Source organism: Trichomycterus rosablanca, chromosome 23 (assembly GCF_030014385.1).
Source record: "Trichomycterus rosablanca isolate fTriRos1 chromosome 23, fTriRos1.hap1, whole genome shotgun sequence".
In the NCBI taxonomy this organism is placed as follows: Eukaryota; Metazoa; Chordata; class Actinopteri; order Siluriformes; family Trichomycteridae; genus Trichomycterus; species Trichomycterus rosablanca.
This window is the reverse complement of record NC_086010.1, coordinates 468,336-490,000: the sequence shown is the minus strand read 5'-3', so window position 1 is coordinate 490,000 and position 21,665 is coordinate 468,336. Positions and strand designations below refer to the sequence as shown.

Sequence of the window (21,665 nt, the reverse complement as noted above, 5' to 3'; positions counted from 1 at the left end):
CCTGAGCTGATCTGCATCTCAATACGACACAAATAAAAAAGCAAATCACGCCGACACACAGCTGAAACCGGTGAGCGTATAGTTTAGGGACACGTACGGAGGGTTCAGAAAGTATTCAGACCCCCCCCCAACAACCCTCCCGAACCTCCTGCAGATTGTAGTGGTGTTGAATGGACAGAATCACTATTTTCACCATCAGTCTGCACTCACTGACCACATTATTCACCCAGCGAGCGCTAATCCAACAGATGTGGACGTGTGGACACTCCAAAACACACTTATCACTCCCGGGGGGGTCGGGGGTCTTTATTCAGGTCACTGCACAGATCCGGGCGGGGCGGCGGTGATTTAATGTGTAGAAATCAGCTTAGTGAGGGAAGGATGGGGGTCGGGAACACGATCTGGGGTCAACGGCATGAACGATGGTACCAACTCAAATCCCTAAAGAGACTAAAATTACGCTTATATAATCTGTAGTTATTGATCTGGGATCTTTGTTCTGATAAACTGAGTCTGATTCCGAATCTGATCTGAACACGGCGCTGTGTGACTGAGGGAGGGAGGGCTGGGTGGGGCACACCCACCACACCACAACAGCGCCTCCTACTGACTACTGAGCGTACAGCGAGAGCAGCGAGGGACTCTGTACCTGCTGCTACCGTTCATACAGGTAGCATCTCAGCTCTGCTACCGGTCAGCTGGGCGCCCACTAGCTGGCACAATCGACCACTAGTCTGCTGGGTGGGAAACGACAGGACTAAAAATAAAAATGTGGAGGGGTCTCGGACGCTGTGGAAGGACCCTGGTTAGCAGGTCGAGGCGCCTGTACAGAAGTGGAGGAACATGGAGATCAGGGCGTGACTCTACGTGTGCGAGACCGACCTCACACACCGATCCACCGAAGTCGGAGTGAGGGCGTGTCAGGAGAGAATATACCCTCCTCAGTACGCCATCAAAGTCTCCAGCAGAGGAAGAGGAACCGGCTATGACTAAACTGGGAGAAAAATGGGGGAACATGCAGAGAATTAGTTCTACGTTTCTCCCCGACCTCCAAAATGTAAAATCTCTCTGTTTTTAATGCCTGTGCTCATTAGTCGTCTATAGTTGCCCGTTATTTTCATTTTCAGGACTGAACCTCTTCTGGAAACCTTCAGGCTGCATTTAGTTTGATTTTTTTGACGTTATTTAAACGCTCTGCGGTTGGGAGTGCGCCCGGCTCACGTGGTTCTGGGCTGAAACTGGTTCTGGCACCGAGGTTCAGTTTCCTAATAAAGTTTCCCTATAAAGCATCCAGGAAAACATGCAGCGCTTTATTTTGGGTTCATGACGACGCCCGTGCTGCAGCGGAGCCTCAGAACCTCACGGTGCCTCGATCCTCATCTGAAAACCACACGGTGGATGAGAAGATGAGAATCATCCTGATCCTGACCACACACACAACACACAACACTCTCACCACATTCTCATCCACCTTCTCAGATCATGAGGTTTCCTCAGGTTTTTTAGGGGGGGTTCCTCGAGCACAGGGCTCGGCCGTCCCAGTTTCCATTACCAAAATCATTCCAGCTGCTGGTCTGGAACCAGTAAACCAGTCAGAAACAATAACATGTGGTAGAGTCACAACCTAAAACCTCACGACTAAAGTGAGTCGAAGCTCCTGCAGTCCAGCAGCTCCGGGTTTGTAATGGTGTTACAGGAAAACGACACTGGATCTGAAGGGTCAGAACTTCTTCCTCAAGGCTTCTGAACCCCTTAGGGTGCCACTGACCTTTCAAAGCTCCTCCAATGAGACAAACTGTTTGATACGAGGCGGTAAAAGCAGCTCAGGTCGTACGAACAAAACTTAGCGTGACTTATTGTAGTAAAACAGCGAGTGAGGAATGTGATTAGTGGAGGAACTTATGAGCAGTAATAATGAAGAGAAGTTTAGTGCTCCTGTCTCCTTCTTTTACTACATTAAACCACGTTAAGCTTTATTTTCAACCAGAAGCGTTTTAGACTCTGGGAGAAGCTGATTCTGATTCTCACCGTTTCTCAGAAGCTGGAGCTGTAACACAAGTTTAAAAGTGAAACAGGGAGGAAAATCCAGATAAACACAGATACATGTGGAGCTGTAACCCTGGATCTGACGGTACCAGGAACCGGTTCAGTGAGGTAAAAGTGAAGTAAACTGGTACCTGCAGAAGATTCCGGATCCCTCCAGCATGACGCACTGGCCCCCGTTGTTGCAGTAATTGGGCATGACGTCGCACTGAGACCTGCAGGTCCCGTTGATGCGCACCAGACCCAGACGACACTCCACGCTCCTGCCGGTGCCGGTGCCGGCGTCGCGAGGCGGCTGTAGCGGCATTTTATGCTGCGGGGGGATGAAGTGATTCGGGAGGTGAGGCCGGAAGATCCTGGGCGTGGTGGGGACGGTGGTGCTCTCGTCGTACGTGGAGGGAGTCGCGGTGTCCTCGTACGTGGTTGGCTCGTCGTAGCTCTCGGAGACGTCCCAGGACGTGGCGTCGTGACCCTGGAGCTCGTGAGCGGTGGGCGTCGGAGGGGCGAACTTCCTCCCTCGGGGGTCGGTGTCGAAGAAGCCCACGGTGAGCACTTCGGGATGATGGGCGTGGTGGGGAGGGGAGGGACTCATGGTGGTGTAGGGTTCTTGATGATTCAGGTCGAACACCGTCGTCTCCGTGTCCGTCTCCTCGTCGTGCCAGAGGGTCTGCATGGTCGTCTCAGTGTCTGTCTCCTCGCCGTGCCAGGGCGTATGTGTGGTTGTCTCCGTGGTCGCCTCAGTTTCCGTCTCCGCCTCCGTCTCCGTGTCCATCTCCTCGCCGTGTGTGGGCGTCTGCGTGGCCGTCTGCGTGGCCGTCTGCGTGGGCGCCTCCGTGGCCGTCTGCGTGGTCACCCTCGCCGTCGTCTCTTCCTCCTCCTCCTCCTTGAAGCCCCTGGTGGACGTGTTGGGCAGGAGGTTGTCGGTCTCGGCGGACTCCTGGCTGATCTCTGCGGCCCCCTGGTCTGTAGCTCGGAGGGAGGAGTTGGTGGGGAAGAGTTCCTCCCCCTGAAGGCCACTTCCTGCGTCCTCGTCACTCTGCACTCGGGCGGCGGTGACGTTAATGCTAGCGGATTCAGTCACGTTCCCCAACGCCGAGTTTGCTGTGGAGATAAAAGTAAAGGTCAGAGGTCACCAGAGAACCTAAATCACCCCCGCTACCCCCGAAAATGCTACTCATGCAACAAGAGATCCACCGACCCTCCAAAAGTGCATGTGAGGGTGAGGGATCTATTAGATGTGGATCTGATGGTGAGGGTGAGGGTGAGGGATCTATTAGATGTGGATCTGATGGTGGGTGTGAGAGTGAGGGATCTATTAGATGTGGATCTGATGGTGGGTGTGAGAGTGAGGGATCTATTAGATGTAGATCTGATGGTGTGTGTGAGGGTGAGGGATCTATTAGATGTGGATCTGATGGTGGGTGTGAGAGTGAGGGATCTATTAGATGTGGATCTGATGGTGGGTGTGAGAGTGAGGGATCTATTAGATGTGGATCTGATGGTGGGTGTGAGAGTGAGGGATCTATTAGATGTAGATCTGATGGTGTGTGTGAGGGTGAGGGATCTATTAGATGTGGATCTGATGGTGGGTGTGAGAGTGAGGGATCTATTAGATGTAGATCTGATGGTGTGTGTGAGGGTGAGGGATCTATTAGATGTGGATCTGATGGTGAGGGTGAGGGATCTATTAGATGTGGATCTGATGGTGGGTGTGAGGGTGAAGGATCTATTAGATGTGGATCTGATGGTGAGGGTGAGGGATCTATTAGATGTGGATCTGATGGTGGGTGTGAGGGTGAGGGATCTATTAGATGTGGATCTGATGGTGTGAGTGAGGGTGAGGGATCTATTAGATGTGGATCTGATGGTGTGTGTGAGGGTGAGGGATCTATTAGATGTGGATCTGATGGTGTGTGTGAGGGTGAGGGATCTACGTATTAGATGTGGATCTGATGGTGTGTGTGAGGGTGAGGGATCTATTAGATGTGGATCTGATGGTGTGTGTGAGGGTGAGGGATCTACGTATTAGATGTGGATCTGATGGTGTGTGTGAGGGTCAGGGATCTATTAGATGTGGATCTGATGGTGTGTGTGAGGGTGAGGGATCTATTAGATGTGGATCTGATGGTGAGGGTGAGGGATCTATTAGATGTGGATTTGATGGTGTGTGTGAGGGTGAGGGATCTATTAGATGTGGATCTGATGGTGTGTGTGAGGGTGAGGGATCTACGTATTAGATGTGGATCTGATGGTGAGGGTGAGGGTGAGGGTGAGGGATCTATTAGATGTGGATCTGATGGTGTGTGTGAGGGTGAGGGATCTATTAGATGTGGATCTGATGGTGTGAGTGAGGGTCAGGGATCTATTAGATGTGGATCTGATGGTGTGTGTGAGGGTGAGGGATCTATTAGATGTGGATCTGATGGTGTGAGTGAGGGTCAGGGATCTATTAGATGTGGATCTGATGGTGTGTGTGAGGGTGAGGGATCTATTAGATGTGGATCTGATGGTGAGGGTGAGGGATCTATTAGATGTGGATTTGATGGTGCATCCTGAACATATTTGGGATGCAATAGAACGTTGACTGTGAGCCAGGCCTCTCACACCTGTCACAAATGATGTTGTAACTAAAAGAGCACAAATGCCCACAGACACACTCCAAAATCCTGTGGAAAAGCCTTCCCAGACGTCACTGCTCACAGTCAAGCAAGCTTTACACTGCAGTGGACGCCGGAGGAGCTTCATTATTGCAAGAAAGCCATGAAGCTCGCTCGACTGTAAACACATGCGCATGAGCCGTAATTATGTGGACGCCTGTGTGTTAGATAAACATAAAGCTTTGATCTTTCATTTCTGTCCCGAAACGCCCTTTGATCTTTCCTCATTCCGCTTTGATGTGCAAGACGCTAACGTTTACACAGCTCACATTAAAGCTAAACGAGGCGCGCTAACGTTTATACGGGAGTGTAATTAACGCGCCGCTGCGCTACGCTAACTTTATCGATGTTACCGCGACGTTTATAGCGGCGATAAATTCTGACGTTAGCGAGCGGCTCGCCATCCGCCGTCTGATTCCACAGGTTACAGACCAAAACAAAGTCGGGGCCCCTCTTTCGGGGGCTCGGGGGGACACAAAGCCTCTTTTGTGCGCGCTGCTTCTCCACAGATGCTAATACTTTGATATGCTAACGCGGGGAACCCAAAAACAGAGGAGGTTCGAGGGGGGGTCGGAATTCCTTCACACGGGGGGAAAACGCTGAAGCAAAAACAGTCCTCAGTTTCTGCTGTCTAAAACACACGTGTGCAGCACCGACCGCTTCTTTTCACCTGCACTGGAGATCCGTATCGTGCACGGAGAGTGTCTGTTATCCTGAGTCTCTGTGCAGCACCATTGATCAGCCAGCAGAGGGCGTAACTGCTGCAGTTATGAGGAATCCCCTCAGACGGAGATACACCCTCCTCATAACTGCAGCAATGACGCCCTCTGCTGGCTGATCGATGACGCTGCACAGAGACCCTCGGACCAGCCGATCATCGTCCGTGTAGGCGCCAGTCAGGCTGGTAGCACAGCTGAAGTAGTGTTGAACAACAAGCGTCGCAAGAGCTCGGCTCATTTGGCACAAATTCCCACAGATACACTACAAAACCATATAAAAAAAGGCTTCAAAATATTTATGCTACGTTTACAAAGATCCTGACCAGAGACAAGATTCAAACCCAGATCCTCGGAGTCCTGGAGCTGTGCAGCACCTACACTACCAGCTGTGCCACACAGTCACTCCAAAACCGCCGCTCACTTCTGGTTCCTTGAGGGGGGGTCGTCCCAGGTGTTCCTGCTTCAGCTCAAGGGTTCCGGATGGTACAGACCCACAGCGACCCTGACCAGGATTGAGTAATTAGTCATTAAGTAAATTAACACATGAGTGTGTGTGTGTGTGTCTGTGTGTGTGTTTGAGTGTCTATGCGTACAAGTGTGTGTGTGTGTGTGTTCATGCATACATGTGTGTGTGTCTGAGTGTCTACGCATACGTGTGTGTGTGTGTGTGTGTGTGTTTGAGTGTCTACGCATACATGTGTGTGTGTGTGTGTGTGTGTGTGTTTGAGTGTCTACGCATACATGTGTGTGTGTGTGTGTGTGTGTGTGTTTGAGTGTCTACGCATACATGTGAGTGTGTGTGTGTGTCTGAATGTCTACGCATACGTGTGTGTGTGTGTGTGTGTTTGAGTGTCTACGCATACATGTGTGTGTGTGTGTGTCTGAGTGTCTACGCATACATGTGTGTGTGTGTGTGTGTGTGTGTGTGTTTGAGTGTCTATGCATACATGTGTGTGTGTGTGTGTGTGTGTTTATGCATACGTGTGTGTGTGTGTGTGTGTGTGTGTGTGTGTGTCTGAGTGTTTATGCATACGTGTGTGTGTGTGTGTCTGAGTGTCTATGCGTACATGTGTGTGTGTGTGTGTGTTTGAGTGTCTATGCATACGTGTGTGTGTGTGTGTCTGAGTGTCTATGCGTACATGTGTGTGTGTGTGTTTATGCATACGTGTGTGTGTGTTTGAGTGTCTATGCATACGTGTGTGTGTGTGTGTCTATGCGTACATGTGTGTGTGTGTTTATGCATACGTGTGTGTGTGTGTGTGTGTGTTTATGCATACATGTGTGTGTGTGTTTATGCATACGTGTGTGTGTGTGTGTGTCTGAGTGTCTATGCGTACATGTGTGTGTGTGTGTGTTTGAGTGTCTATGCATACATGTGTGTGTGTGTGTGTGTGTTTATGCATACGTGTGTGTGTGTGTGTGTGTGTGTGTTTATGCATACATGTGTGTGTGTGTGTGTGTCTGAGTGTCTACGCATACATGTGTGTGTGTGTGTGTGTGTGTGTGTGTGTTTATGCATACATGTGTGTGTGTGTGTGTGTGTGTGTGTGTGTGTGTTTGAGTGTCTATGCATACAGTGTATCACAAAAGTGAGTACACCCCTCACATTTCTGCAAATATTTCATTATATCTTTTCATGGGACAACACTATAGACATGAAACTTGGATATAACTTAGAGTAGTCAGTGTACAGCTTGTATAGCAGTGTAGATTTACTGTCTTCTGAAAATAACTCAACACACAGCCATTAATGTCTAAATGGCTGGCAACATAAGTGAGTACACCCCACAGTGAACATGGCCAAATTGTGCCCAAAGTGTCAATATTTTGTGTGACCACCATTATTATCCAGCACTGCCTTAACCCTACTGGGCATGGAATTCACCAGAGCTGCACAGGTTGCTACTGGAATCCTCTTCCACTCCTCCATGATGACATCACAGAGCTGGTGGATGTTAGACACCTTGAACTCCTCCACCTTCCACTTGAGGATGCGCCACAGGTGCTCAATTGGGTTTAGTCCATCACCTTTACCTTCAGCTTCCTCAGCAAGGCAGTTGTCATCTTGGAGGTTGTGTTTGGGGTCGTTATCCTGTTGGAAAACTGCCATGAGGCCCAGTTTTCGAAGGGAGGGGATCATGCTCTGTTTCAGAATGTCACAGTACATGTTGGAATTCATGTTTCCCTCAATGAACTGCAGCTCCCCAGTGCCAGCAACACTCATGCAGCCCAAGACCATGATGCTACCACCACCATGCTTGACTGTAGGCAAGATACAGTTGTCTTGGTACTTCTCACCAGGGCGCCACCACACATGCTGGACACCATCTGAGCCAAACAAGTTTATCTTGGTCTCATCAGACCACAGGGCATTCCAGTAATCCATGTTCTTGGACTGCTTGTCTTCAGCAAACTGTTTGCGGGCTTTCTTGTGCGTCAGCTTCCTTCTGGGATGACGACCATGCAGACCGAGTTGATGCAGTGTGCGGCGTATGGTCTGAGCACTGACAGGCTGACCTCCCACGTCTTCAACCTCTGCAGCAATGCTGGCAGCACTCATGTGTCTATTTTTTAAAGCCAACCTCTGGATATGACGCCGAACACGTGGACTCAACTTCTTTGGTCGACCCTGGCGAAGCCTGTTCCGAGTGGAACCTGTCCTGGAAAACCGCTGTATGACCTTGGCCACCATGCTGTAGCTCAGTTTCAGGGTGTTAGCAATCTTCTTATAGCCCAGGCCATCTTTGTGGAGAGCAACAATTCTATTTCTCACATCCTCAGAGAGTTCTTTGCCATGAGGTGCCATGTTGAATATCCAGTGGCCAGTATGAGAGAATTGTACCCAAAACACCAAACTCCCCATTTACACCTGGAACCTTGACACATGACACCAGGGAGGGACAACGACACATTTGGGCACAATTTGGACATGTTCACTGTGGGGTGTACTCACTTATGTTGCCAGCTATTTAGACATTAATGGCTGTGTGTTGAGTTATTTTCAGAAGACAGTAAATCTACACTGCTATACAAGTTGTACACTGACTACTCTAAGTTATATCCAAGTTTCATGTCTATAGTGTTGTCCCATGAAAAGATATAATGAAATATTTGCAGAAATGTGAGGGGTGTACTCACTTTTGTGATACACTGTACATGTGTGTGTGTGTGTCTATGCATACATGTGTGTGTGTGTGTGTTTATGCATACATGTGTGTGTGTGTGTGTCTGAGTGTCTACGCATACATGTGTGTGTGTGTGTGTGTGTGTGTGTGTGTTTATGCATACATGTGTGTGTGTGTGTCTGAGTGTCTACGCATACATGTGTGTGTGTGTGTGTGTGTGTGTGTGTGTGTTTATGCATACATGTGTGTGTGTGTGTCTGAGTGTCTATGCGTACATGTGGGTGTGTGTGTGTGTGTGTGTGTTTGAGTGTCTATGCATACATGTGTGTGTGTGTGTCTATGCATACATGTGTGTGTGTGTGTGTGTGTTTATGCATACATGTGTGTGTGTGTGTCTGAGTGTCTAAGCATACATGTGTGTGTGTGTGTGTGTGTGTGTGTGTGAACGCTCAACAGGTGCTGTGGTGGTGGAAAGATGTGTCGCCATGGAAACTGGATCAAAGAACAAGTGTGTGCGGTGGAGCACGAGTACACACACACACACACACACACACACGAACTGGACAATCAGACCCTGTTCACACCCGGTCGCTTCAAACATCTAAGTGTACAGTTGTCATGGTAACAAATGATCAATAACACTTTTCTTTCATCCTGGTCAGGGACGTGGAGGATCCTGTGCCACCAGGAACTAAAGGAGCCAGTCTGGCCAACACACACTGACGTATTTAGATTCATGCAGATCAATGCAGCCAATCCACCTGCTGCATGGTTTAAAAGGACCTGCAGACACTGGACATACGTACAAAACAGTCTGTTCAGGGTCGCAGTGGGTCCAGGGCCAAAAACATTAAAGCCTGGACAGGATTCTCCACTCTCAACTGCTCGGCCACACACACACACACACTCATACATTCACTAACCCACCTGAACTAAGAGGTACATTTAAAACGCCAATCCACCTGCTGCATGGTCTGGCTAGAGGCCGGAATTACACCAGATCCTCAGAGTCCCGGGGCTGTGCAGCACCTACACTACCAGCTGTGCCACCCCGTCACCCAACACCAGCTGTTCTGGTACTAATGAAGTTAGTTATGGCAGCGGTAGCTCAGCGGACTAGTAATCAGAAGGTTGTTGGTTCAAGCCCCACCACCCAACCCTCAATTGCTCAAACTGTGTTCAGTCATGAGTCAAAAGTATGTGGACACCCCTCCTAATTATTCACTTCAGGTGTTTTAACCACACTCAGTGTTAACAGGTGTAAAGCTGTGGGAACAGTTTAGGGAAGGTCCCTTCCTGTTCCAGTGTACCTGCTCCTGTATGTAAGGCCTCGATCCCACTGAACACCCCACTGTAAGGATAATTCAGGGTGTCAATCGAGAGCCAGAGCCTGTAGTCCCACGTTCCCAGACCTGAAAAAGCTCTTATCACTGATCTGGATTTGGCACAAATCCCCACAGAGACACTACAAAACCTTGTAAAAAGCCTCCTGGAAAAGCAAACACTGTTATGGCTGCAAAGAAAGAAAACTAAGGTTTGGAATAAAATGTCCAACAAGCTCATGATCAGGCGTCCAAATACTTTTGGCCACATCGAGAAGAGCTTCACCTCTTTAAATCAAACTGAACTATGCTAAGCTAAGCTAAGCTAAGCTAAGACAGCTGGACTGAAACTTGCCTCTGGTCAAGGGGGAAACAAACAAACAACTCGGCATGGTTACACACACACACACACACACACACACACACACACACACTGCAGAAACAGCTGCAAATAACATCTGGCCGAGCTGATTTGCTCCACTTGCACATGGATGCTAACCCGCTCCTCTCTGTGTCTGTTCATACACCACATGGCCAAAAGTATTAGGACACAGCAGTCTCATAAAGGAAATTATATGCTTCCAGCTTTCCACCAACAGTTTAGGGAAGGTCCTGATTGACCAGCACCTAGCCCTACAAATGCTGCCATCTTTTGACTAAATGGGCACAAATTCCCACACACAGACACAGAGTCCTGTGAGAAGCCTGAAAAGAATCGATTCCATTACTGTCTGAGTGGAGTTTGGCATGTTCCTATGGGGACTCAATCCATGCCAGTATGTGAATTGGCTCATTTTTGTGAGCGAGATTCTGTGAGAATTTGGCCCCTCATTGTTGGCCCTTTAACAACAGCAAGACGGCCAAACATGACTGGGGCTTCAGATACTGGGGCCCCTGTGTTTTTAGTCTCTGCTTACTTGGGCCCCTGTGTTTTTGGGCTCTGTGTTTTGTACATGCGTTTGTCTATACCTGCACTGCCTGTAGAGAACAGGCCCCGTGTGGGTGGGACCCCTTGCAGGCCCTGAGTTTTTGGGCTCTGTGTACTGGGGCTCTGTGTGGGTGGGACCCCCTGCAGGCCCTATGTGTGGTTTTTCTGGGCTCTTCCCAAACGCAGACCGTCCCTGATGAGCCCACAGTGGGTCTCTGGGGAGCGTTTGGTGGAATGTGGTAACTGCTCCTGGTTTTATTGATCTGGCAGCGTTTCTGTTTCTGTTCTCCCAGACGCTGCAGCAGACGAACGCTCAGACACCACGGCTTTAATAAATAAATAACCCAGACGTCTGAGAGGAAAACACAGATAGATTCTCATGGATTTATCAGAAGCTTCAGCTTATTATTATTTAATAAACCAGTTAGAATAAATGTGGCAGCAGCAGATTCAGATCATGAGTGAACGTTTCATCTGATTTATTATTTATTCATCAATCTGTGTAAAAATATAAAGAGATAAAATCGACTGAAGCGTCACACACACAGAAAAATAATAAGAGATGTGATCAGAACGTGGAACAGGGCGTGAAACCAGATTCAGCTTCATCTTCTCTTTTGTGTGCGTGAGAAAAGCTTTAACAAAGGGATTAACCACAGTGAACCAGAGGGGGGTTCCGATTCTCCTCACCTCCCAAATACTCCACAAACACGATTAAACGTCTCTAAACCACAGAACAGACGTTAACATTCAGCCTCAGACCTGCTGGGTTCAGTCGCTGTATGAGGGAGGCGTCATGATCTGAGGTTTGTGGGGTCGTAGGAATCTGAGTTTCCCCCGAATCGGGCGTAATCACTTCCACTGAGAGAGGAGCAGCGCTGGTCGCCATGGATACGGGGGATGAGAGCTCTGATTGGTGCTCAAGTGTTTTATAATCTCCTAAATATAATTAAATAATAATAAAAATAATCATCCTAATAATTATAATAATAAAATAAATATAATAACGATAAATATAATAACAATAAATATAATAATAATAAAAATAATAATAAATAATAATAATAAAAATAATAATAAATAATAATAATAAATAATAATTATAATATAAGTATTAAAATGTATTATAGTAGAAATAATATTAATAAAAAATAAAATCATTAATTTTAAGTTATTTACAAAATTAATAATATTAGTAGCAAAAAAAAAATTATAATAATAATTATAACAGTAGCAATAGTAATAATAAAAATTAATAACAGTAGAAATAATATTAACAATAATAATAATTTCTTCTCATGATTTATTTTTGCACTACAACTGCAAGAATAAATATTTAAAGATCTATTTAAAGAAATTTCAACTATGCCTCACAAATTAATGGATCATTTAAAACTAAAGTAAGAAAACTGTATATTTTGAGTTTTTGCAGCTGATTAAACTGATCAGAACTTCATGTTAATATTAAAAAAAACATTTACTCTTGAACATCAGGTTCTGATCTGCACTGTTATAACATCACTAATTCTATTCACTGTCCAGATTTCTTCATGTAAAAGCTCCACTGCATGTTCTGATGGAGCAGCTTGTTTGTTTACATTCCTCCAGTGTGACGTTTCTCTGCAGCTGACTTCTGTTAGTAAAGCTCAGGCAGTAAAAGCTCAGTGTTGGTGGTTTATTAAAACTTAATCTGATTTACAGGTCCAGAGAGGGTTTAGAACTCATAACCACAGCGTTTCACTCTGCCACGCAACTCACAACTGGTGGCGCCTGAGAGAGGGAGGGTAACTGGTGTGTAAAACTTCCTCCTGCTGCAACAGCGACCCCTAGAGTCTGGTCACACGACACAAGCAGTGGAGGAATACAGAGACGTAGCATGGTCCTCCATACACAACAAAAGCACCTTATCATGATCAGAGTCACGGTGGGTCCAGAGTTCATCAACCACTAAGCACAACACAGTTAGGCGGTAATGCCTCCTATATAGGACACCAGTCCATCACGGGGCACCACACGCTCACATGGGCATTTTATACTGACCAATCCACCTACTGGCCTGTTTGTATGCCATGTGCTGCACCATCACTACCAACTGCAGCTCCAGTAACATTAAAGGGTTAATGAGCACCATGATGTAGCCTTCGCTAATCTTTACAACCTCCAACAAAAAAAAACGTTTACATCAGGCACTCGGGTGGAACAGCGGTGTATTGAGCTATCCCGTATACTATCATCCTGGCTGGGTGTCTAACAGACACAACTGGCCATGTCTGAGGGAGGAAATGCTGACGGGGTTCTTCATTGCTTCCTCAATAAGACCAGGCTGGTCGAGGTGTCTGCTCAAGTGGTAGATGATTCATGAACAGGCGTCCATACGTGTTGCAGCTCTCTGTGAGACTCCATCTCTGGCATGTGAAAAGAAGCGGCCGGTGACTGTATGCATGCTCGTCGGGATGGTGTAAACACCAGAGGAGTTCAAGAATTGGGACAAGAGGACCATACCACTCCTGTACTGTGTTCTGTTAACCAGACAGTAGGAGTCGCTATTGCATTAGCAAGGAGGCTAAACCCCAAACAACCTTCCCTCTCTCAGATATGACCACTGCGTCTACTGAGCACCTGGTCAGGTCCAATCATCTGCTTCATGTGGCACAAATTCATCAAAGACACGACAACCTATAGCCTTCGCAGGGTCTTATTTAATTTCCCCCCCAAAAAGTGCTAAGGTCAACAAACGGCTACTACAAAGATTCAGATTCAGTTGCTAAAGCAGATCCAGGTGAGGAAGCTCCTACCATCAGCTCACCAGAACTAAACCCACTACATCAACCAACATCAGAACAAACTCATAGGCAGGTGCCAGGTTGCCACTGTTGGGCCCCTGAGCCAGTCCCTTAACCCTCAATTGTTCATACTGTATACTGTAAGTCAGAACAAGACCATGACCCATGTCAAGTGGGTCCCAGATTGTTCTTTTTTTTTTTAGACACAGAAGGGTCTAAGAGGGGAAAAGAGGTTGAGAACCGCTGCTCTAGAACACAAAATGTTCTGGAGTGTGAAAATGGTTCTAGAATTCAAACAGGCGAGTTCACATTACTACTGTGTTCTAGAGCACAAATCACCTTCTGCAGTGTGAAGATCTTTTTTGAACACGATATGTGTCTCTGTAGGACCCACAAAGCAATGAAAAATGGTTCTCGAATGCAGGCAGGATCTCGAGTGCCAGCAGCTACACCCACAGGAACCACAGCAACAGGCTCCATCTTCTAACCACCATCAGATTTTGATGGATGTTGGTGATAATCACGACAGATTAAACAAAATCACATGGTTTTCTAGAGCTGAATTAAGTACAGAAACGTTAAATAAAGATTAGATGTTTCTCCTGCATCCCTGCCCTGCACATTTGGTTTTTTTTGCACCTCTAGCCCTGGCTAGTGAGTGAATTCAGGAGAACATTTGAAAGCTCTGTGGAGACTGATGTACCAGGTTAATCAGAACAATGCTTGGTAGAAAATCCTGCAGCCACTCTGGGTTTTCTGGACTCTGGGCAGCACCGGGCAGCGCAGCTCTGGAGAACAATAGTGGTTCGGATTAAAAATGGCGTTTTTGCATCAAACAGCGCTGCAAAACACACAAAGTGATGCAGATGTGCGCGCAGCTGGACGGGTTCGTGCATCGGAATGTGATTGTGAGGCTCTTTGTGTTGTGCAGCTCCAGGTTCCTCGGTTCATCCCTTCATCCACCCTCGTTCTCCTCTCTCTCCATGATGCGCGCCAGTCTGCACAACCAACTGCAGACGTGATCAGAAAGAACCGAATCCACAAGTGCTCAAGGTTCGGTTCGGGTTCGGGTTCAGATGCATCACGTGCTCGCTTGATGGAACCATCATCACGATGGTGATCATTTCTGACAGTTCCTGTCTGTCAGGGGTGCAGGTATGCAGCCGCATCTGCGCTCCTGCACATTTCGTCCTGCAAATCTTGCACCACAAGCACTCGGGACCCTGATTTGAACCCGGAGCTCATCAGCACTTCTCCTGACCGACTGTCCTAATTCACAAATTCACACCGGGGTTTCTGGGTCACTGTTCCACCCCCTCAACCCCCACTCCACCCCAAACCCCAAACACTAAACACTTCACCCCCCCATCCTGCGTCTGATCACATCTCTCAATCGGATTCATCAGAATTATTTTGGTGTTTCTTACCGTGGGCGAGCAGAGGCAGCAGGACCACCAGCGCGGACACCATGATGGAGACGTTCCAGCATCCAGAACAAAGCACCGTGTTGATCTTCATGGTCGCACAGCGGGAAGTTGGAACGATCTGATGTGATCCGGTGTGATCTGGTGTGTGGAGTATGTAGAATCGGGTCTGGAGTGTGTGTGTGTGTGTGTGTGTGTGTGTGTATCGGGTGGTGTGATGTGGATCCAGTCGGTGGTAGTTCAGATGTTCCTCTCTCCTCTGTGAGTCTTCATGTCTTCTCCTGACGGCTGGTTCTCACGCTCCTCCTTCATCCGAACCGAACCCGCTTTATTACCCAAACATCGCTGCACCGACACCTTCTCGCGCGAGAGTTTCTTTCTGAGCGCGCGCACTGGCACGGAGGAACCGCTGGATCTTTAAACGCAACCCGACTGCGCGCGCGTGTGTGTGTGTGTGTGAAGTGAGATCCGAACCCACTCCGACTCTGCAGACATGGAGGGGGCGTCAGGGGCGTGGATTGGGATGGATCGGGGTGTCATTTTCCGCTCCCGCTGCACTCCCACAGTAACACACACACACACACACACACACACACACACACACACACACACACACACGCTGCCCGCAATCGAGTGAGCTTTAAAGCTGCCACGCAATTTGGAACCAGCTCAGGTTTGTTCCTGATCACACAGAATAAAAACGCATGGACTTGATTCCTGAACATCAGCCTTCAGGCACGGCTGCACAGGTGATGTGAAGCTCGCTCTACTGTAAACAGTGTCAATGTTTCAGCAGCTTCTGATTTAAGCAGATCAGGTGTGCGCGCGTGCGTGTGTGTGTGTGTGTGTGAAGTAAGATCCGAACCCACTCCGACTCTGCAGACATTGGGATGGATCAGGGTGTCATTTTCCACACTCCCACAGTAACACACACACACACACACACACACACACTGCCCACAATCAAGCGAGCTTTAAAGCTGCCACCGCTCAGATTGAAACACATGGACTTGTTTCCTGCACATCAGACTTTAGGCACAGGTGATGTGAAGCTCGCTGGACTGTAAACAGTGTCACTCATGTGAGAACTGTATGGTGTACTGAGAGTCACATGTGCAGCACCATTGATCAGCCAGCAGAGGGCGTAACTGCAGCAGTTATAAGGAATCCCCTTCAGCACTCCCACCCACGTGCCCCCATCCAGATGAATTTCTTCCTAGCTGGACCTGACAGACCACTGTTCCACGTCGTGTGTGATACGTGCAAACACGCTAACCCTCCACGTTACTCCTCTAAGTTGGTGACCCACTACAGAGCAGTGGTCGCTCAGCCATTAAGATGCAGGACTAGTAATCTGAAGCTCACTGGTTCAAGCCCTCACAACTGCCTGGCTGGCAATGTTGGGCCCTCGAGCACTGCCCTTAACGCTTGTGCCGTGAGAGGTTTTGGATAAAAGCTGTAACTGATATAAGATGTAGCTTCATCTGAGCTTCGTGTTCCAGAACATCCAGAACGTCTCGTTTATTTGATAAACATGAGATGGTTTTGATCAAAACCACACGCTGGAGCAGGAACATCTGAAGCGACCGGGTTTGGACTTGATGATGATGATGGAGGACCAGATCAGACCAGACGGTTTCCTGAACATTCGGTGAGGAGCACGCTGCCCACCCAGCGACGGTGCAGAACCAGGAGATGTTAGAGCTGTGGGAGGTGGAGGGGCGCGAGTGAGACCCTCTCCCATTCTGAATGAGCTGGAGCTTTTCGGTGGGGGTGGCGTCATTCCTCCACACAGCGCCATTGTGAGGAAGAAAAAGAGCCTCAACGGGCGATTTAATTCCCCCCTTTTGTCAGTGTGCACGACCGTGTGTGTGTGTGTGTGTGTGTGTGTGCGTCTTTATGCCCGATATAAAAGACGTGAAGAATGGTCCTCCTCTGAATAAGGAGAATAGAAACGAGGATGAAGCTCAGGACGTTGTGAAGAACACCAGACATGATGGTGTAAAAATCACAGCCTGCAGGTCTGAAGCTTTTCACTAAAACCAGGAGAACGGCGGCGTGGTGCCGCGACATATTTCACAGTATCAGACCTGGTGGTGCAGCAGAAGATGAAGATTCAGAAACGTCTACTGGCTGGTTGAGGCTCCAGGATGAATGGTGGAGGAACATGGAGGTGCTAGGATGTTCCACCAAACCTGCTGACTGGTGTAAAGATGCAGCCGGCGGCTTCACGTGTGCCAGGGGGGAAAATCTCCTCAACGTTGGTCAAGGAAGGAGCAGAGTTGTGGGAAACGTTCTCCTGCTTTTGGTCATTATTTGAATCTTCTTTCAGAGGACCAGTAGGGGGTCGTTCCTCCATCGTTCTTCCATCATTCTTCTATCGTTCCTCCATTGTTCCTCCATCGTTCTTTCATTGTTCCTCCTTCTTTCTTCTATCAATCCTCCATCATTCTGCCATCATTCCTCCATCATTCCCCTAACGTTTCTCCAACGTTCCTCTATCGTTCTTTCTTCATTCCTTCATCATTCCCCCAGGGAGCTGGACACCACTGTGTCGTCATCCAGTTAAGCAAGACTACTGACCAGAACCAGACTCCTACACACAAGCCAGGAACGTAAACACAATCCAGAATGTGTGTGTGTGTGAGTGAGTGTGTGTGTGTGTGTGTGTGTGTGTGTGTGTGAGTGTGTTTACATAAACAATCAAAGCTTTCTGAAGCTCACACACTACAGAAGAACAAAATAACTTATCTTCACATCTCTGATTATCTTCAGACGTCCACAAAGTCCAGCTCAGGAGCAAAACGTGTCATCAGCAGGAACGTTTACAAGCTCTGAAGTGCTGATGTCGACTGTGGATGGTGTTTCTGACAAGTTAAAAATAAGATCTGAGCCAGCGAGTCTGGGTCATCCTGAAGCTGAAGGAGCTTCCTAAAGTTCTCAGGAACAAAAAGCTCCAACATCACCGTCAGTACAAGCTCACATCAGCAGAACCTTCACCGAACCACAGGTCGTCCCCGGACAGGAGCAGCGCACCAGATCAGAAACCAGCAGCTGCTGGAGAAGAGATGCCTCACAATCAGGGTTCTAATTCATTCAAACCACATCTTTACTGAAGTTGATTTGTGCACAAGGGAAATGGCCTTCCCCAAACTGTTGGCACATATTTAAAGGCATGTTAATAATTTTACATTATTGATTTAATCAACTGATAGGAACGAATGTGTTCAGAATATCTGAACTCAGTAATTAAAAGGGGCATCCCAATACTTTTGGGCACACATTGGGTGGATTTGGTCAGTCTGAGGTGGGTTCTGATGAGCTCCACTGACCCACTGACATCCAGCTGCTCCAGTAGAGCTCACGGTCCAGATCCAGTTCTTCTGATGGCACGTCAGAGCGAGAACATCCTGCTGCAGAAGAACCGGATCATCAGGAGCCGAAACGACTCAGAGTGTCTGAAACGTGAGAGCTGGAGATCTGCTGCCCACGTGTGTGTGTGTGTGTGTGTGTGTGTGTGTGTGAGACGTCCGGTGGAAAATATTACAGCACCACGTCCATCTTATACAGACCCAAACATCTCTCTCACACACAGCTACACACACACACACACACACACACCTAACCCATCCTGATCAGGACTCCCATCAGACCCAGGGTTCGAACTGGGAAACGATCACTGAAGCCGCATAGTGACGTCACTGCACTCCGGATCAGTCGGGGTTCAGAGGAGGGTCTGTGGGATTTGGGACGGGTTCTGGCTCTGATCTGAGAGAAGAAACTCCACACTGTGTGTGTTTAGACGCTCAGGAAGCTCCAGCCAAAAAGGAAGTTCAAACACAGTAGAGCTCAGGGACTGAGCTGCCGGGATCTGAGCAGAAGATGTTTTTATTCCAGCCTGAAGCACAGAGAAGCTCTCAGGATCTCACAGAACCTTCAGGACTAATACAGACCCGTCCAGACACTTACGGGGAAACTTATATACCCTAAATACGACACAGTTCCAAAACCATGAGTAATAACACAGCTACGACAAGCTCCGCTATTCTGGGGCGGCTTTTAACAAGATTTCGGAGTGTGACTGTGGACATCAGTGCACGCTCAATCAGAAGGGGATTTATCAGGTCAGGAACTGATTGGACAAGAATGCCTGGCTCAAGTGTTCACTGGGACTGTCTGAAACCTGAGCTCTCTCTCACTACATAAACACATTTCCCATCATCCTACACTCCCGAGAAGAGGGCGTGTCTAAATTCTTTGATCCCTTAAAATGCTCCCACTGAGGCGCCTTAATTCTGAGTGATGATCTGACTGAATAGCGAGGGAGCGTCCGACGCCTCCTCAGCGCTGAAGATCATTCCCAGCATTCAGTGCGGCATGACTTTTCTTACAAAAACTACAAACATGGCGGACGAATATAATGCGGAGCAACCAACAGAGTTCCTTTCACATGTAAATTCTCATTGATGTGTAATCTGTATAAAGGTGTAATTATACGAGTGGGTTTATTTGTAAATTGGGGCGTCAGGGACAGTTGAAGCGTTTTCGGGACACGGAGGGAGACGTTAGCTGTGTGCTAGCGGTTTGAACGTCCTGATGCTAACTGTGTTAGCTTAGTGAGCTAAAGCTGTGGTGATGTAATGGGTGTGTATCTGTATAAGTAGAGCGTCTAAATAATCTGATGATGAGCTGCAGGTCTGATTAGAATCCTCTTCACTGAGGAGCAGATCAGGTAGGTAGTGGGGAGCAGGGCGGGTTGATAGGTTCTCATACAGACCACATAACTTTAATGCTCTTACACACCAACCTCAGAAGGAGTCACATGCTAGCGTGCAGCGAAGCATTATGAGACAGGCAGAGGTTGCCAGAATGAAACTTGATCCATATTAAAGAACTAGTTAAAAACTAAATCAACTTTCCACCAGGGATGAATGTAAAGAGGACGAATGTAAAGAGGACGAATGTAAAGTGGACGAATGTAAAGAGGACGAATGTAAAGTGGACGAATGTAAAGAGGACGAATGTAAAGAGGACGAATGTAAAGTGGACGAATGTAAAGAGGACGAATGTAAAGAGGACGAATGTAGAGGACGAATGTAAAGAGGACGAATGTAAAGAGGACGAATGTAAAGAGGACGAATGTAAAGTGGACGAATGTAAAGAGGACGAATGTAAAGAAGACGAATGTAAAGTGGACGAATGTAAAGTGGACGAATGTAAAGAGGACGAATGTAAAGAGGACGAATGTAAAGTGGACGAATGTAAAGAGGACGAATGTAAAGAGGACGAATGTAAAGAGGACGAATGTAGAGGACGAATGTAAAGAGGACGAATGTAAAGAGGACGAATGTAAAGTGGACGAATGTAAAGAAGACGAATGTAAAGTGGACGAATGTAAAGTGGACGAATGTAAAGAGGACGAATGTAAAGAGGACGAATGTAAAGTGGACGAATGTAAAGAGGACGAATGTAAAGAGGACGAATGTAAAGAGGACGAATGTAAAGAGGACGAATGTAAAGAGGACGGATGTAAAGAGGACGGATGTAAAGAGGACGGATGTAAAGAGGACGAATGTAAAGAGGACGAATGTAAAGAGGACGGATGTAAAGTGGACGAATGTAAAGAGGACGAATGTAAAGAGGACGAATGTAAAGAGGACGAATGTAAAGAGGACGGATGTAAAGAGGACGGATGTAAAGAGGACGGATGTAAAGAGGACGAATGTAAAGAGGACGAATCGCTCCCAGACCCAAAATTACACATTATCAAACATTTAAACACAAATAAATATAATTAAATCATCCACAAAACATTAAACACAATAAATAGATGAAACAAGTCAAATGAATCTTTACCTGTACTGAGGTGAGCTGATGGTTTAAAGTGGAAGACGGTGAGCAGCTTTTGCACACGTCAGCCTCAAAAATACAATCACTGACTGTTTCTCCTTTATCTGAATCAGCAACCATTTCTCCACCCCCTCAGTCGTTTGATCTTTGGTTCGTCAGACCTTTCACACCTTTATAACAGCAGCTTCCCTTTATTATAAACACGGCTCTTTACTTTTCAGATCGATTCCAAACTGCATAACGATATCAGACACGTGAGGCCACTTCAGCCTAATTCAGTGAATCTTTTTACAATATCATGTACAGTAAATGGTAAAATACCTTCTTGGTTTTTTTTTTCTCTCTATCGTGGTTCTTATAAGTTTTTTGTTTTGCTGTTATTGTTTCCTTTCTTTGTCCCCATGGTGGCTGATTTAATAAGTATATAAAAAAAAAAAAATACACAAAAAATCCCCCCAAAAAAACTAACGAGAGCGTTTACATACATTTTATCGGAAGTCACGTCAACAGCCGAAACTTTTATCCCCAAAAATTACAGTCGAGAACCGAACTGTTCGATGTGAGAGACGTTTGAGAACCGAGGTTCTACTGCACAAGTGGGACAACAAAATCCTGAAATGTAAACATTTGTGGGTGTGTTCGAAAACCTATTGAGCTGCCTCCCTGTTTTACTGCCCACACAGGCAGCTGCCTCAGTAGAGAGGATTCTAATAAGTCATCGACTCATAAAGTAGCTTATTCGAACACGCTACTGAGACAGCGATTACATCGGGTTTCGCTTACTAAGCTAACACAGTTAGCATCATGCCATTCA

General features: G+C 47.2%; 1 protein-coding gene across 4 annotated transcripts in view; it reads right to left on the bottom strand.

Moving 5' to 3' along the window:
* cspg5a (chondroitin sulfate proteoglycan 5a) overlaps window positions 1-15,540 on the bottom strand; it is a 32,838-nt gene extending 17,298 nt beyond the window's left edge. For all 4 annotated transcript variants that reach the window (XM_062986069.1, XM_062986071.1, XM_062986070.1 and 1 more), the window contains exons 1-2: window positions 15,005-15,540; window positions 2,178-3,144 (exon numbers count right to left, since the gene is read on the bottom strand). In XM_062986069.1, the coding sequence (XP_062842139.1) occupies window positions 2,178-3,144; window positions 15,005-15,095 (1,058 nt within the window). In that variant the 5' untranslated portion in view covers window positions 15,096-15,540. The remainder of the gene's footprint in view (window positions 1-2,177; window positions 3,145-15,004) is intronic.
* Between the last annotated feature and the right edge of the window lie 6,125 nt (window positions 15,541-21,665).